The 18,678-nt window shown below is 37.8% G+C and overlaps 1 protein-coding gene across 1 annotated transcript; it reads left to right on the top strand.

Moving 5' to 3' along the window:
- Positions 1 to 4,038: 4,038 nt before the first annotated feature.
- LOC128217890 (uncharacterized) lies at positions 4,039 to 17,958 on the top strand. Its single transcript, XM_052925327.1, has 5 exons — positions 4,039 to 4,194; positions 7,325 to 7,416; positions 8,548 to 9,559; positions 9,833 to 9,949; positions 16,410 to 17,958. The coding sequence occupies exons 3-5, from the start codon at positions 8,560 to 8,562 to the stop codon at positions 17,267 to 17,269; spliced, it is 1,977 nt and encodes a 658-aa protein (XP_052781287.1). The 5' UTR covers positions 4,039 to 4,194; positions 7,325 to 7,416; positions 8,548 to 8,559; the 3' UTR covers positions 17,270 to 17,958.
- Positions 17,959 to 18,678: the final 720 nt, after the last annotated feature.

Below are 18,678 nucleotides of genomic sequence, written 5' to 3'. Positions count from 1 at the left end.
ATGCCCCGTACGGCTACAGCATTTACTTCTCTGGCTTATATTGCCCCCTGTGGTTATATTGTATATTTCTCTGGCTTGTGCTGCCCCCTTTGGTTACACCATATTCTACTCTGGCTGATTATGCCCCCTACGGCTACATCGGTTACTTCTCTGGCTGATTCTGCCCCATTTGGTTACACCATATATTTCTCTAACCGATATTTTCCCTAATAATTCCACCATATACCTCTCTGACTGATACTGCCACCTTTGATTACACCATATACTTCTCTGGCTGATTATGTCCCCTATGATTACATCATATATTTATCTGACCGATTTTTCCCCTTATAATTACACCATATTCTTCTCTGACTGATACTACCCACTTTGGTTACACCATATATTTCTCTAACCGATTTTTTCCCTAATAATTACACCATATACTTCTCTGACTGATACTGCCACCTTTGATTACACCATATACTTCTCTGGCTGATTATGTCCCCTATGATTGCACCATATATTTATCTGACCGATATTTCCCCTTATAATTACACCATATTCTTCTCTGACTGATACTGCCCCCTATGGTTACACCATGTACTTCTCTGAATGATACTATCCCCTATGGTTACACCATGTACTTCTATGAATGATACTACCCCATATGGTTACACAGTATACCTCTCTGACTAATACTGCGCCCTGTGATGACCCCTTTTACTTCTCTTTACCATATGGTGGCTTTTTCTTTATAAAACTAACTTTAAGAAGACTTATTTGTGATTGAGAAACAAATAGGGGAGGGAGAAAGTATTTTTATGTCTATGTTATAACTTTTTAGATGCCCATCTAGACAAAGCAGCTGATAATCATAAAAAATAAAAGTAATGACGGGCGGACCTAAGTAAGGGCGGTAAACTAAAAAGAAACTGTTTTGTTACATCTTATTGGGTGTTGAACGAACTATAAAACCAAGAATTTGCAAAATATTTACTTTTTTCTTCTCTGACTGGTACTGTCCCCTATGATGACGCCGTATACTTCCCTGGCTGATACTCCCCTCTATGAAGGCTGTTTCTTCATAAAAATACTCTGTTTTGGGATATTAAACTCATGGGAGAGGGCGAAAGTATTTTAGAGTCAGTGTGATCATTGAAAAATAATGACGGGCGGAAAAAACTAGGGAAGGGGGGTGGGGGCGGGATCGTAATCAAACTGCTTTACGTCTTATTGGGTGTGTTTCAATTACTATAAAACCAAGATTTTGTAAAATAATTACGGTATTCTGATTTCATTCAAAACGTGTGTTTAAATTCAAATTCATGTTCAAAATAGAGGCTTAATAGGAATATGCTTTTAAGTATAATTTTATTCTATATCATTTGAGTAAACAACATTTTTTATCACCAAAACTAAGTAATAAGTTTCAAACACAACACTCGGCATGTGTAGTTTATTATATTAATTATGTTCATACAATTTCCTTAGTTCAGATTTGAAAACGACCCATGAATATGCATTATTAAGCTTCAAATATCTCTTTGCGTACATGCCGATGCTATATTTTGTTTATGCATTCATCAAGATCATGATACATGCGTTTACTATGAACAGATCTTAGTTTGCAAAATGTTGAATTATAGTGATGTAGATATAAATTAAGAAACACTAGTGCAAGTAGTTGTTCATTAAACCAGAGCCGTACAGACCTGAACCAGACCCTGTTTAGCAAGCTGCCTGACATTCCAGTGAAGGGATCAACAGACAACCGGGACTGCTTCCTGAACAGTTTGGCCCTCTTGCCAGGGGAGAGGCTCCTGATGGCTGACTTCAACAATAACTCGGTAAAGCTTGTGGACACCCCTACTAACACGATGGTGTCCCAGGAGAAACTGCCAGGTGAGCCGTGGGACCTGTGTCTCCGGCCCGGGGACAGGGCAGCGGTCACTCTGCCTGACTTGAAAAATATACAGTTCGTATCTACCCAGGTAATGTCACGCTACAGGAAGTTGTTAAAGTAGATGGACAATGTTATGGAATAGATTTCTGAAATGGCAACTAGTGTCCTTCTACTACGCATGTAGGGTTGTGTTGATGGACAAGAAGGGAAAGGTGAAGAAGAGTGTGGACAATGACAGCAGTGGAAAACCTTTGTTTCTGTATCCGTCGTATCTGACAGTGACAAGGGAGAGCAAAACTAACGTCGTATATGTCACAGACGGGAACACCGACACCATAACCAAGCTGAGCATGTCATTCGAGGTGCTCCAGTCGTACCAAGATCCGTTACTGAAATACCCATCTGGTCTGGCAGCCGTGGGGGACAACCAGCTGCTCGTGTGTGGGTGGGGCAGTTACAACATCCTGTTACTGGACACTCTCACCGGCAAGATAACCAAACTGCTGGGGAAGGAAGAGGGGATAGAGAATCCACACAATGTGGCTTACTGTTTAGAACAGTTATACCGTAAACATCTCTGACTAATACTGCCCCCCATGGTTACACTGTATACTTGCTTGACTGATTCTGCCCCCTGTGATTACATCATATACATGTCTGACTAATACTGCCCCCTATGGTTATACTGTATACATCTCTGACTAATACTGACCCATATGGTTACCCCGTATACTTCCCTGGCTGATACTGCCCCCTACGGAGGATGTTTCGTCATAAAAATAGCTTTAAATAAGACTTGATTGTGATTAATAAACAAGTAAGAGAGGGAGTAAGTATTTTTTAAGTCCGTATGATTAGTTAGCGTTACTAACACTTCTTGCCAAGAAAGAGCATTTTGTATTGCATGTTTTTTATATATGTTAACAAAAAAGCTATTTCTTGAGCTCGTGATAATGTTTTTATCATGTAACAAGCGTCTGGCTCACATTTCACACGAATTATTATTTTCGATTTATGACCCTTTTAAAATGTGAATAAATCCCTTTTATGGTTGATTTATGATGGAATATTTTTCTTATGAACATTTCTTCAAATCATGAATATCAAAATGATATTTTTATACCATTACAGCTATGATCCTGTTAAATAAACATATATATATATAACTTGCCCCGATTCCTCCAAAACTCGTATTATATATAATAAGCCTGGTAAGCATCTTATTTCATTAAACAAAATAATTTAACTTAAACTTGAATTAAACAAAAACAAATATCAAAACTATTGTGATCATTATAAAGATATTTTTTATGTTTTGAAAAAAAGAGAATATAATTCGATTATACAAAAACATAGTGTACTATTAAAGCTTCATCCCGTTAAAAGGTACTATAAGATTTTTCGAGAAACTGCATGGGGCCTACATATCTTTTTATAGAATAAAGATGCAAGACAGCACATATAGCCATGCTAAACTGATTCAATGTTTAGGGTCGAGCTCCATTTTCAAAACTTACCAATATGCAGGAAAAACAAAATGGCAAAGAAAAATCAGATCTCTTTACATCAAATAACACATTGCCAACTTCCAGACTTTGCCGGACCAAAAAAAAAATGTTCGAAAATTGAAAATTGAAACCGGTTTGTTGTTTTTCATTTAGCCCGGACCGATCGAATCTTAAACGTTTGGAATCCCTGAGACCCCCAGTGTGTCATAGTTTTTACCCAGCTCATTATTATGTAAGTCATAAACCTCCAGCATATTATATTTGTTTGCTTAATTTAGATTTCGATAAATGTTGCTCGTCTCATTATTAAATTTGAAAACCTCCCTATCCAATGATGCTTAACATTAAATATGGCCTGACCGAATAATACACTTTTCTATAGAACAATCATAAGGGAAATATACACTTAGATGTATCATAGGATTCATTAAGATTAACGGAGGTGCTAAAACTTTACCATATAACTTTAAAAAACATTCTGTTATCGAATAATCATTACATCAATCGGCAATAAATAGCGGACCATGATATAACGGGATATATCATCTGATTTTATTGATCACGTAGCCCGGTATCAACATAACCCGGGTACCGGATACCGGGTTTTAGCACTAACCATGATTACCTCCCTTATTTCTTATCAAGGAAGTTACTACTTTCGTTTTTGAAGACGCCAGAAATTCGTTGACTATCCAAACTGCAACTATTTAAATCATAAAACCACATGTGAAAGTAATGAGTTGTGTACTTAAGATATTCGAGTAACTATCGGAAAGGACTTTCGTTCCACAGTCACCAAAAGTAAGTATTAAATAACTTATTTTTTCTGACACGTACACTAATTGGCGTTCAGAAAAACTTTCATTTTATTCCGACATGTTTATATTTCCATGTTGCCACGTGTTTGCCGTAACAAAAAAGCTTACAAGGAATCCTGGCCTTTGTATGAAGTAATAACTTGGGACACAAATTATAACGCGCGGCCCTGCTCCCTCGAAAACGAACACAATTAGTCGGTGGAGTTACCGAAAACAAGAAAATCCCGGAAATCCAGGAAAACCCGTATTTTTATTGAAGTTTATACAAGAGACTATTCGATGTGGTTTGAACGCCGGAGTTTAATACTGCATTGTGTTTTCGTGGTTGTATTCGTGGTTGTGGGTGGTTGGAGAGGGGTGGGGAAGTCGGAGGAGTTTTGGGGCTTAAACTCGGAAACCCCTTTTATTTTCATAAGTACATAAAATAGAGTATTCGACGTGGTTTAATACTGCATTGTGTTTTCGTGGGTTGTATGTCGTTGTTGTGGGTTGTTGGAGAGGGGTGGGAAAGTCAGAGGATGGAGGGGGGGAGACTATGAAGAAGTATCAAATACTACTTTTAGATGCTTCATTTAAAAATGTAAAGGTATTGGAGGATGGGGCCCATACTTTACTCTGTGTGAGGTGAGTATGCTTTGTGTAAGGGGGGCGGGCGTGGATAGTTGTGGCTGGGGCTACTATTCTATACTATAATTTATGTGAGAGTTATGGGGATTGTTGTGGGGAAGACGCCGGGGAAGAAGGGGATAGTTTAGATGATTCAAAAGCATAGAAAATAATCTTCCATATCGTATACATTATTGCGCGAAGGTGTGGGTGAGGCGTGGGCTCGTTCTGTGGCGTTGGAGGGTATGTCATGTGTGAGGGTGAGGGTTTTGGCTACGAGGTGTGGGCTAGAAGGGTGGGTGACTTAAAACAAATCTCAAATCGCTACAGCTGATTTTCCTGAAAACGCTTTCATAATGCTTTAAATAATAATTTTCCATAAATCTATATACAGTACGTATTATTATTTATTGTGACCATTGTTAAATGTGACTGTTCGTCATTTTTTCACCTTCATACAAATTAAGGACATTGTAGAACTTCCGTTTCTTACATCACACAGTCAGGTCTTTACCTTCATCAATATATATCCACAGATAAAAATGACCAATTAAAGGGACATTTTTTTCAAACTGACCATACATCAGCTTCCGCATAATACCAAAACACAACTCTAAAACACAACTAATCCACTATACACAATAAAATAGTTTATTTATTTTGATCACGTTTAACAACAATAATACAATTTGTGTTAAATGCTTTAGACAAAGAATAAACACAATGTAATATACGTAACTGGCTAGTAAAATGATAAAAATGAAAAAAAAATACGATAACTCGTTGTATCATTTTAACCATTTAATATAGCCACAACCCTCCTCCTCTGGCTTTTGTAAACATCAGCTTTATCAACACCCTCACGAACTATTGGGGAAAACAAAAGTGGTGTACAGTAGTTTACTGTATCATTTGATGCATTTTATAGCCTCTCCCCCTCAAGCTTTCTTTACACTCAACACCCACCCCAACCCACGCACGACATACGCCCTCATATAGAATGAAGTATGAGCCAGAGCGCATCCCCCCGCCCCCCCCCCCCCCATCGCGCAGTAATGGAACTGATTCCCGTAATTATCTGTAGCTTTTGAACCCTTTGAATTGCTCCTTCTTTACAAACGTCTTGCCCATAACAACCCCTACCCCTCGCATACAAAGAATAGTATAGTAGCCCCAGCCACCAACATCCCTTCGCGCACAATATTTTAAACGATAAGCAAAGAAAAAAAGTTTGCAATATAAAACGTCTCGCCAAAATCCATCACCCCCGGCATCCCCGCTCCTTGAGACCCCCCCTCCACACACACACACACACACGCACACGCACACGCACACACACACACACACACACACTCCCCAAACACCCGTTCGCACACACGCACTCCCTCTCCCCGAACCCTTGACCCCAACACGCGTACGTGCCAAACACTACACCTACACACACATACGCACACGTACTCGGACACGCACTCCGTTTCCACACACACGTTCGCACACATGCATTCCATTTCCACATATACTTGTAGGCGCACATTCACTCCCTTTCCACACACACACAACGCACTCTATTTCCACACACACGCACGCACGCACGCACGCACGCACACACACACACACACACACACACACACACACACGGACACGCACTCCATTTCCACACACACACACACACACACACGCGCACACGCACACGCACACACACACACACACACACACACACACGTTCTCGGACACGGACTCCGTTTCCACACACACGTACGCACGCATGCACCCCATCTCCACATATACATGTAGGCGTACATGCACTCTATTTCCACATGCACTCCATTTCCACAAACACATACACAAACATACGCGCACAAGCGCCCCATCTGCACACACAAACACGTACACAGACATGCACTCCATCTCTACACACAAACATACGCACACATGTACTGCACACATCTCCACACACACACACACAAAGCACTCTGTTTCCACACATACACGTACGCGCGTACGCACTCCATCTCCGCGCACACGTACGCACACATGCACTCCATCTCCACAAACACAACGCACTATTTTCCCAAACATACACGTATGCGCATACGCACTCCATCTCCGCGCACGTTCACACGTACCTTCTCTCCCACCCAACACACACGTACGAACACAAGCTATACCCCCCCCGCCCGCCCACACACACACGTACGCGCACCGGCACTCCGTCTCAATAAACACATTGAGCCTCTGCCATTCGGTCAATATCCGGAACTATCATCTGTGTTTATGACTGCAGCCATCGGGTAAATATGTAGAACAATGTCCTAGGTATATGGCCCCTGCCATCATGAATGTGCTAAACTGTCATTTATAAAAGGGAAGTAAAGCAAAGAACAACATTACTTAGCTTAAACGATCAGTTCCCTTTCAAGCCAATCATGAAATTATAGGAAAACAGGAAGTTGTTAGTTTCGATTTCAAAAGGCTGGTCTATTCATGACCTGTGTTCTGTCTTTCAGACAAAATTGATTTGGCAGCCTGTCCACACCGAACAGAATCTGTCGAAAAAACGGGAATTGGTCGAAACAGAAAACAGTTTTCTCCATATTAGGTAAGTAGATATATACTCAGTAGTAAATCAATCGTATTTATCAGAATTATACAAAACGGTGACTGGATTTCCCTGTTAAATTCACTTCAAGTTTATTGTTTAACAAAAAACATATAGATACTTTGTAATAAAGTGAATGAGGAGAACTATATATAGCCTACCGTATCGTACGACCACCCAACAATCCAACCAATATTTGTATATTCTTACAAAAGGACATTTGACCTCGACCTTTGACCTACCAAACTTAAATCAATACAGATCGACCATGCAGCTATGAAACCGTAAACGTATGAAACATATTAGCGATATATTAGACCTTTTGGGAAATTGTGGCCACGTAGCTATAAACTAAAAATCCCTTTATAAAGGCTTAAACTGTTTTATTGGTACACAACTCTGAGTCTTTTTTTGGTAAGTCAAATAAGTTGAACATAGTGAAGCATAACAATTGAAAATCGTTTTATATTTGAGAGAGAGAGAGAGAGAGATAGAGAGAGAAAGGGTGAGAGAGAGGGGGTTTGGGCAGAGAGAGAATGGGGAGAGGGGCACAGAGAGATAAATAGAGACAGAGAAGAAATAGGGGATGAGGGACGGAGAGGGGATATGGATAGGGACACAGATAGAAATAGAGAAAGAGAGAGAGAAAGGGAGAAAGTGGGTTGGGTGGCAGTACAGTGAGGTCTTGAGAGAGGTGGATAGGAGAGGGAAAGAGAGAGAGAGAAAGGGAGAGAGAGGGGGAATAGGGAGAGGGACACAGAGAGATAAATAGAAAGAGAGGAACGGGATAGAGAGGGGGGGGGGGGCGTTTCAGAGAGAGAAACAGATGGAGAGAGAGATAGGATGAAATGGGATGGGGAGCGAGACAGAAACAGATGAGAGAGAGAGAAAGGGGGAGGAGAAGAGAGAAAGAGAGAGGAAGAGAGCGAGGGAGAGGGAGAAAAAAGAGGGGAGAGGGGCGGAGAGGGGATGGGGATGGATAGAGAGAGAGAGAGAGAGAGAGAGAGAGATATGTATATATATATATATAGAGAGAGAGAGAAAGAAATAGAGAGATAAGTGAAAGTTATGGAATAAATTTCTTTTCCGTATTAATAAACGTCATGGTTCTTATATTAATAAACATTTAAGGCACTCAGAAAAATGGATGCAGTTCCCGGACGAAAGGCACAAATTGCATCTGGATCGGCTCCTGACGTCACCTACTGCCAGCCATGCGCGGAGGACGGCAAGAAAATCCTCCCCGAGGCCTTCTGTCCCGTCTGTAAGGAGTTCCTGTGTTCTAACTGTGCCCGAGTTCACCGAAACCAGAAAATAACCAAAAGCCACGCCCTCCAGGACAAGGACAGTATGCCTTCCTCATTCCATGAAGAAAGTGAAGATGAAAAGTTTACAGAAACATGTCAGCTTCATGCTAAAGAGTTTATTAAATATTACTGTTCGTGCCATGATGCACTTTTGTGTGGAGACTGTTTGATTGAGAATAAAGAGCATCGCTCATGTAAGGTAGAGAAAATTTCGCAAGTGGCAAAACAATACAAGCAGGGAGCAGAATACAACAACCTTAAAACAGGACTTGTCCAGATGTCCAGTGACATCGGCAAACTTTCACACAACATACAGGCGATTATGAAATCAGTAGAAGAAGAAAGCCTTACAAATATAAATGAGCTTCGCAAATTCAGGACTGAAATTAACCAGTACCTGGATAAGAGGGAAAACGAACTCTTGGCAGAAATTGATCAGAAGAAACGGACATCCAAGACACTGCTTGATGAACTGAAATCAAAATGCACAAACATGAAATCATCCATTGAGAAACTAAAGTCGGAGCTACAAGCACAGGACGACATCAGCAACCAGCTATTAATAGTAGGAAAACGAGCTATAAAAGAGCTGACAGGTCTCCAGACAGCTCTGCAACAGGTGAGGAGGAGAAGTGAAGTTCCCAGATACAAGTTTCACAGGGACCCCGCAACTGAGCAGTTAATAGCTTCTGAAAAAGCAATAGGAGGGTTGGAAGATGGCGAATCAACTTCGGCGTTAGTGGACCAACAACGACAACAGCAGACGACGCAGGAACAATGGCAACAGGAGACGATGCAACAACATAAAAAACACATGAAAGCTGTATCACAAAAAGGTTTGCGTTCAACCACTGACTAATTTGACATTTCCTAAGTAATGCAGTTAATTAGTCTGTTCAAAAGCCTGCCGAAGTCGCTCAAGCTAACGTTAACAATTATTTTGTAAAGTACACCAAGTGCTAAACAAAAGTTAAAGAATAAAATACTTTGACAAATAATATTCTGCAAATAATATTGAGATCCAAATAAACTTAAGGCATATATTTTTTATTGATATTTACTTTATTGTTTAGGTATATATACTTAATTTATTTCCACCATAATTTCAGGCGAATCAACTTCGGCGTTAGGGCATCAAGAACGACAACAACAGAATGAGCAGCAGCCACGGCAACCCGTGACGATGCAGCAAAAACAAAAACACATGCAAGGTGTATCACAAAAAGGTTTGTGTACAACCACTGAATAATTTGACATTTCCTTAAGTAATGCAGTTGATGATGCAGTTTTCAAAAGTCTGTAGACGTCGCTCAAGCTCACTAGGCACGTTGACGTTACGTTAAAAAATATGTTAACGAGTGGTTAGAAAAGAAAAAAAAATGAATACTTCGACAAATTCTCAACAACTCAACTCAACATTGTTTATTGCATTAAACATATATACATGTTCATAGCAATTACAACATATGCAAAGACATGCATTAAGGCAAGAAATGGTTTTAACAGAAGAGCACAACAATATTAAGGATATCAAAGGGAAACAACAAGTTTGCATTGTACATAAACTTTAACAAGTTAATTAGTTTTTCTCGAACTTTCGGATAATAAATTGACATGTTTTTGCTTTGTTGGCCACAAGATGTAATATATACTTATATATTTGGTTCTTAATTCTGAATATTTTGCGCATAGCAATAACAATGATATTCACTATCAATCATTCTTGGATAACAGTTGTTACATAATAGTTGATGCCTTTGTATATTTTGGAGCAATTTATTTCGTTCCCTAGTGTTTCCGTACCATCCGATTTTTGGTCATTTCGTAACCTTTAGATATTATTTTCGTACCCGACCATTTTGGTCATTTCGTAACATATTTATTTATTTTTTAAGTTATGAATTACAATACTTAAGAGAATATAGACTTATTAAAGTAACATATATAAGAATCTTATATGACTTTGTTGTTTTAGTTCGATCCAAAATTAGTAAAAAAATCGTCCTATACGAATGAAAGTAACTCCAAGCCAAAATAACGCTAGAGATCTATTAATTCATACTTACATTAATCATGAAATTCCTTTATATAATTCCTCGATCTACACTTATTTCTTTCTACCATTTTTACGGTTAGTGACCATGTTGATGGACGATTCGGTACTAGAACTGATACTGATTAATGAAAAACATGTTATAATCAAAGAATATGGTGTTTATGGAATTTTGTCAGTTTGAAACAAACCATGTTAATTGTAGCACTTGATTGCAATTCCAGTCAAAACTTGACCTGACTTGACTTGACTCCAGAAAGGTATTACAATCATTGAAAGATTCCACACGTCTTGAGTAAAAGGAATTAACGGGACTTAAAGTATGTCTAATAAGTACAATATTATATTACCTTTCCTAAAAACAGTATATATTCGCATATTTCTTAACCATGAGTATCCTAAGTCTTGGGGAAAAGGCATAATCGCACCAATTTTAAGAAGGGTGATATAAACGACGCTAATAATTAAAGAGGAATCACTCTTATAAACATCATAGCCAAAATTTACTCACAAATACTCCTTAATATATTAACAAATTAGTCCGTTGTGAATTAAAAGCTCACAAAAAATCAATTTGGTTTTCAGAAAGGGAAATCTATATCTGACTTTATTTTTAATCCCCAGCCACGGAGTGGGGAGGGGATTATAGGAATGCACTTCGTCCTGTCTGTCAGTCTGTCTGTCTGTTCGTCCGTCCGTCCGTCTGTCCGTCCGTCTCGCTGTAACATTTCGTGTCCGGGCTATAACTTACTTATGTATTGATGGATTACCATATTACTTGGTACAAATGTTGTCCTCATTGAGACGATGTGCAGTGACCTTGACCTTGGTCCATAACTCAAAGGTCAAGGTCACACGATACATTTAAAGGTCAGAGTACACATGCTCGTGTCCGCGCTATAACTTACTTATGCATTGATGGATTACCATATTACTTGGAACAAATGTTGTCCTCATTGGGACGATAAGCAGTGACCTTGACCCGGGTCCATACCTCAAAGGTTAAGGTCACACGAGACATTTAAAGGTCAGACTACTCAGGCTCGTGTCCGCGCTATATCTTACTTATGCATTGATGGATTACCATATTATATTACTTGGTACAAATGTTGTCCTAATTGAGACGATATGCAGTGACCTTCAACTTGGTTCATACCTCAAAGGTCAAGGTCACACGAGACATTTAAAGGTCAGACAGTACACATCCTCGTGACCGCATTATAACTTACTTATACATTGATGGATTACCATATTACTTGGTACAAATGTTGTCCTCATTGAGACGATGTGCAGTGACCTTGACCCGGGTCCATACCTCAAATGTCAAGGTCACACGAGGCATTTAAAGGTCAGAGTACACATGCTCGTGTCCGCGCTATAACTTACTTATGCATTGATGGATTACCATATAACTTGGTACAAATGTTGTCCTCATTGAGACAATGTGTAGTGACCTTGACCCGGGTCAATACCTCAAAGGTCAAGGTCACACGAGACATTTTAATGTCAGACAGTACACATGCTCGTGTCCGCGCTTTAACTTACTTATGCATTGAAGAATTACCATATTACTCGATACAAATGTTGTCCTCATTGAGACGATGTGCAGTGACCTTGACCCGGGTCCATACCTCAAATGTCAAGGTCACACGAGGCATTTAAAGGTCAGAGTACACATGCTCGTGTCCGTGCTATAACTTACTTATGCATTGATGGATTACCATATTACTTGGTACAAATGTTGTCCTCATTGAGACGATGTGCAGTGACCTTGACCCGGGTCCATACCTCAATGGTCACGGTCACATCTGACATTTAAAGGTCATAGTACACATGCTTGTGTCCGGGTTTTTTAGCATTGTAGACATGTCAATTCTTACTGGACTTATTGACCTTATACATTTCATGTACTTTTAGCAACAATAACTGAATTTGATCCAAGAACTCGAACCAATTACAATTTGTGCCAGTAATCCATCATGAAGTTTCGGGTCCATATTATAACAATGCTAAATAGAGGATAAGATATAAATGTTAATTGAAAGTGTTAAACAAGTTGCACAGATTGATACTTAGCGCACTCTACCAAGCAGTATTATTATGTGCAACAAGTTTAATATTTAAAAAAAACAATGGACACAAATGTGATAATGTATTTATTACATGTGTTTTCTCTTCAAAAGCAGTAAAACAATGTTATGACGTCACCACAATATATATGTTTCACTTTATCGAAAATACTTAAGGCTTGCTATTTCATCGATGTTATAAATCAAGGACTCATTTTCCTTCCTATTTTTAGCCAAAATAACCTTGACATTGATTTTACCTACACTGCACACAGTATGAAAAACTTTAACAAATATCCTTTTATAATATGTTCAAATATCCATGAATATTTAGGTTACCGATCAAACAACTTGTATTTCCTATATTCCCACTCTTGACCAGTGGTTGTGTACAATTTTGGTCGGATTCAAGGTACCAGTCAGGTTGCGAGAAAAACAAAATATACTAAAAAACAACAGCGGGGGATAAAGCCGTCCTTTAGACTGCCTTGTTATTTTACAATCGATTATCTCAAAAGTTCTAAGCGAAAAAGAAAAACTATACTGTGTGTTTATGGATTATCAACATTTGTTTGACCGCATTCACCACACATATCTATGGCACAAGTTGGTAAATGAAAATATAAGTGGCCGCTTTGTCGATGCTTTTAAAGCGATGTGTAACTGTGTTAAGTCGTGTGTTAGATATCAATCGTCATTATCTCCCCTTTTGAAACTTCTCTCTGGGTTAAACAGGGGGATCCTAGTTCTCCTCTTTTAGCGATGTTCTTTATAAATGACCTTATACGTAATGTAAATTCTAATCTGCCGGGGGTGATATCTCTAGGTGATATTAAAATATTCCTATTATTTTATGTCGATGATATGGTACTTTTTGCAAAATCAGCTGAAACTCTAAGGTTAATGTTAAATGACGTTGAACATTTCTGCGACAGGTATCAAAAACTAAAGCAATGATCTTTGAAAATGGAAGGGCAACACATATAAACTTACAGATTTATGGTAACCCAATAGAAGATGTAAATTCCTTTAAATACTTAGAAATCAATTTGTTTAAAAATGGCAACTTCAATAAGTCTCAAAAACTGATTGCTCAACATGCATGTTTTTCACTGTATAAATTATATCAACTATTTAATAATACTGAACTTCCCGTTCATCAGAAAATTAAACTGTTTATTGTGTTAGTGGGCTCAGTTCTTAATTTCTGCTCGGAAATCTGGGGTATGAATCCAGCCACAGACATAGAAATGATCCATGTGAACTTTCTTCGCTTTATACTTGGAGTATACAACCTAAAACAAACTTAATTGCATTATACGGAGAACTTGGATGGGTACCAATGATAGTATATAGGAAAATAAATTTAATCAATTTGGAAAAAAGATATTGTTTCAAGAGATAATAGTTTAATCCAACATACGTATAACGTATTACGAACAGACGATTCAAATAATAAAACATATAAAAATAAAAAACTTGGCCACTCAAGTTAAAAATATTTTGAGTGAACATGGTTTTTCTGATATTTGGCGACCTTAAGGTATCGATATTTACACATTTGAGGTAATCAAAAAGAGAATTATAGACCCATATTGCCAAAGCTGGTACGCAGATATCAATAATTCACCTAGATTAAGAACATACGCCTTATTTAAACATGCTTTCATCAGAGAAAAATATTTAGAAACAATCAATGAAAACAAGTTTCGATATGCTCTTGCACGATTTAGAACTTTTGCCCATAGACTTGGAATCGAGATGGGAAGATATACTAACACACCCGTAAATAAAAAAAAAAATATGTTTATCATGTGATATGAATCTGGTAGAATCTGAATTTCATTTTATACTTGTGTGCCCAAGATATAGGGAATTAAGAAACAAAATGTTAAGCCTTATTTTTTCACTGGCCAACGTTAAATAGATTTGAATCCATGTTAAGTTGTAACACATGCATAACACATATAGATTAGCAATATATATATATACTTTGCTAACCAGCTAAGGGAGGTTTTACATAACTAGGCACGTATTTCCTTTTATACCTGAATTGCTGCTATTTAATGTAATTATACTAAAAAATTTAGCTACATTTCTATTTTTATAACCACACTCTAACAACTATAGGATGTTATATCATTCATGTTAAATTGCTCCAGAATATTGTATTTCTGTACTTTCTATATTCATTGTATTGTACGTTATATGCTATGAACATTGTATAATATTTTACGCAATAAACTTACCGTATCGTATTGTAAGTTCTTTGATCATTTCGCTAATAGGTTGATTAATGGAACAATCATTTCAGTTTGCCAGACATAGTGAACAACGTAAATTCAATTCATCGCATACATTATCATAATAGCACAATCATTTACCCTTGTCTATTTTTGTTATCATTAGCTATTTGTTTTGGAGATTGAAATGACTAGGGTACGAAATGACTGTAAACCGTATATTTGTGAATCGACCACGTTCAATCAATAAGTCATGTTACTACGTCCTAAATTAAGACAGAGCTGTTCTCAACTTGGAATGTTCGATCCAAATGAACATAAGGCACATATTTTGAATTATATATACTATACTGTGTGAGTTTCCATGCGCTATATACATACCTTACAATACGATAGACCGTATTCCAAGTTCAGTGCCAAACGGCCGCATTCTGCTCAGCTGGCGTCATATCATAATCGTATCTTTGTACATTGTGACAAAGTTAAAATGACGTCATAACACAAAGAAGTGCGTAATTAAAATGACATTTATCTTGAAAACATGTGTCTTTTAAGTGATTTAGCAAGTCATATATATATATTTAATAAACGGGTTGTTAATATTGCGATTGATTCGGAATGTCGTATTCGATTCTCGATGATTCTTGCAGATATTAATTTCAATCGCCTTGCGCCTCATTTATTTCAAATCTTCAAAAATCCGCTCCATTCTAATACAACCGTCTAGACCGCGCAGCACTTATAACCCTATTATTTTCTGATACAAGGACGTTTGCTTTGTACTACCTTATATTAACCATTATCATTTTAAACTGCAACAGCAATGATGATTCATATAATAATATAAACCGTTTCTTAAGGCTGGGTCCATCAGTAGTTTTAAAAGTTAAAACAAATACATGTACTAACTAAATTCCTTTATATACAATTTAATGGTCTACAGACCTCATTCCAAAAACGATTTTACACTGCACAATCCCAAATTTAATGTGTATTGACCATTGCGCTTTTGTACGAAGGTTTCGTTTAAATGAATTTTGGAGGGCTAACTCTCACCCAAAATAATGAAATGTTATCGATCTTTTTCAGTAAAATGATTGATTTGTACCCTTATCGATATGGCTGACAAGTGTGCTTTAAATGATTATCGCATACCTTCATTTTTTTTTTATAAAAATAGAATGGAAACTACTTACGTCATTTTGTACATTGTTGCGGTAAAGTATTATTATAAGTATTATTATTATTATTATTTTTGAATGTCATGATGAAACAAAACGTTTTTTTATTATTGTTTTTTTATGATGATGTTTTCTTTCAGCCCACTTCAAAGGCAGAGCAGACCTAAGCCAGGCCAAGTTCAGCAGACAGCCTGACATTTCAGTGAAGACATCAGTAGATAGCAGTGACTGCTTGCTGACCAGTGTGGTCCTTCTTTCCGTGGAAAGGCTCCTACTGGTAGATCGCTATAATTACTCATTGAAGCTGGTGGACACCAATAACAACAAGGTGGTGTCGCAGGTGAAAGTGTCAAGTGAGCCGTGGGGCATGTGTCTCCTGCCCGGGGACAGGGCAGCCGTCACTCTGCCCATGGAGGGGAAGATACAGTTCGTATCTACTAAGGGAAATGCCACACTACAGGATGTTGTTAAAGTAGATGGACAATGTTGTGGAATAGATTTCTGTGATGACAACTTGATAGTGTCCTTCATCCACCCATGTAAGGTTGTGTTGATGGACATGAAGGGAAATGTGAAGAAGAGTGTGGACAAAGACAGCATTGGAAAACCTTTGTTTCAGGATCCCTGGTATCTGGCAGTGACCAGAGAGAACCAGACTCCTCCGGTCATATATGTCACAGACTGCCGCACCAACACCATAACCAAGCTGAGCATCTCACTAGAGGTGCTCCAGTCGTACCAAGACCCGATACTGAAATCACCATGTGGTCTGGCAGCTGTGGAGGACAACCAGCTGCTCGTGTGTGGGTGGACCAGTAACAACATCCTGTTACTGAACACGCTCACCGGCAAGATAACCCAACTGCTGGGGAAGGAAGAGGGGATAAAGTGGCCATTAAGTGTGGCTTACTGTTCACTGAGGAAGATGTTGTTTGTCACCTGCAATCACTCTGGCAGACCTGAATTGAAGAATTTCGTAAAAGTATTCAACTTAGTATAGATCAAGTGTGCCAATTAATATGAGTGAAATCTGTATCAGGTGTGAACTATTTGTTATGTTTAAGAATAATTCTGATGTATAGTTTCATACTGATACAATGCTATCACATATCGCGCAATTCCATTACTGTGAGAATTTTTGACGGACACTTGACTTTTAAATTATTTTGAATTCTTACAGTTTTCATTAGTGACAAGTCGTGTTGTAATTTGTTATAAGGCATGTATATACGAGTATGGGGATGTGTATTATTAATTGAAATGTTAGTAGTTGATTGTGTATGAATTATACTAACAGGTTTGCTTCTTACCACATATAAACGGAGTTTATGGAAAATGTGTGAATGTTAAGTCAAACATCGTATTGTGTAATTGATTGACTAAGAATATAGATTATAGAGTAATAGACAAGGTGTGTCATTTTTATGCAGCTTGTATTTAGTAAATATCATGTTTATAATGTGTTTATATTGAAATTAAACATATATGTACGTATCCTTATACATGTATATTGAATTAATAATTCTATAGACATGGACCTTAGTGTGAATTGTTTCCAAAAGATGGACTGAATTATTTAAACAGACATTGACCATAGTTAAAATAGTTTTCTCATGTATTAATTGAATGATTCATCAGCCATTGACCAATGTGCAACTTGTTTTATCATATAATTATTGAATAAATTATACAAACATGGGGTGTACTAGATGGTTTAATGTTAAAAGAGGTCTTAAAGGGACACGTTCAGGTTTTTGGACCAAATTATATTTCTTGCATAGTTTGAACACTGAACTGACTATTGAAAACACATTAATTCATATGAAAAAGTCGAGAAAAGTGCATTCTACAAACCGTGAACGAGTCCCTTTAATATACAACTGTTGTTTTTGTCCTGCGTATCTTAAAGGGCATCGTCCGGCATCGCATGCGTCACCTATGTCTAAATGACGTTCAACATAGAATATATCCTTTTTTGTCAATTAGCCAGAATAAGGTGACAGATATTTTTCCGCATTTTTGCTAAAAAAACTTATATAGGCGTCGTCGGTTAGTGCAAAGAAAACGCTTACAAACACCATACCATTTTTTCACTTGGAGTGATATATTTGGCGCCACCAGACTACCGTTTGTTATCAAAAAGGTATGTAAATTGCTTTAAAGATGCCTTACTACAGATATATAAATGTGAAAAACCTAATTTTCACAAACTTGTGTAAATCATTCAGTTTGCGGAAGACAAGCTCGGTGTCTTAACATAATTACGCACGTTTAGCTTGTTTAATTGCCTGGCACTTCCTATATTATTCTAGCCTGATATTCAGCATTTCATGTAATACAATATATGGGTTTTCGGGCTAAGTTTTATTTAAATTAGCAACCAATTTATAGCAATGCGTTCAACAATGT

Source organism: Mya arenaria, chromosome 14 (genome assembly GCF_026914265.1).
Source record: "Mya arenaria isolate MELC-2E11 chromosome 14, ASM2691426v1".
NCBI lineage: Eukaryota > Metazoa > Mollusca > Bivalvia > Myida > Myidae > Mya > Mya arenaria.
This window is presented reverse-complemented; position numbering and strand designations above follow the sequence as displayed.

Bases quoted from the DNA above. Each gene is read 5' to 3' on its own strand.
- LOC128217890 (XM_052925327.1), top strand. From the start codon at position 8,560: ATGGATGCAGTTCCCGGACGAAAGGCACAAATTGCATCTGGATCGGCT. The intron at 9,560-9,832 runs GTTTGCGTTCAA...CCATAATTTCAG, and splicing joins GAAAGCTGTATCACAAAAAG to GCGAATCAACTTCGGCGTTA. The intron at 9,950-16,409 runs GTTTGTGTACAA...GTTTTCTTTCAG, and splicing joins GCAAGGTGTATCACAAAAAG to CCCACTTCAAAGGCAGAGCA.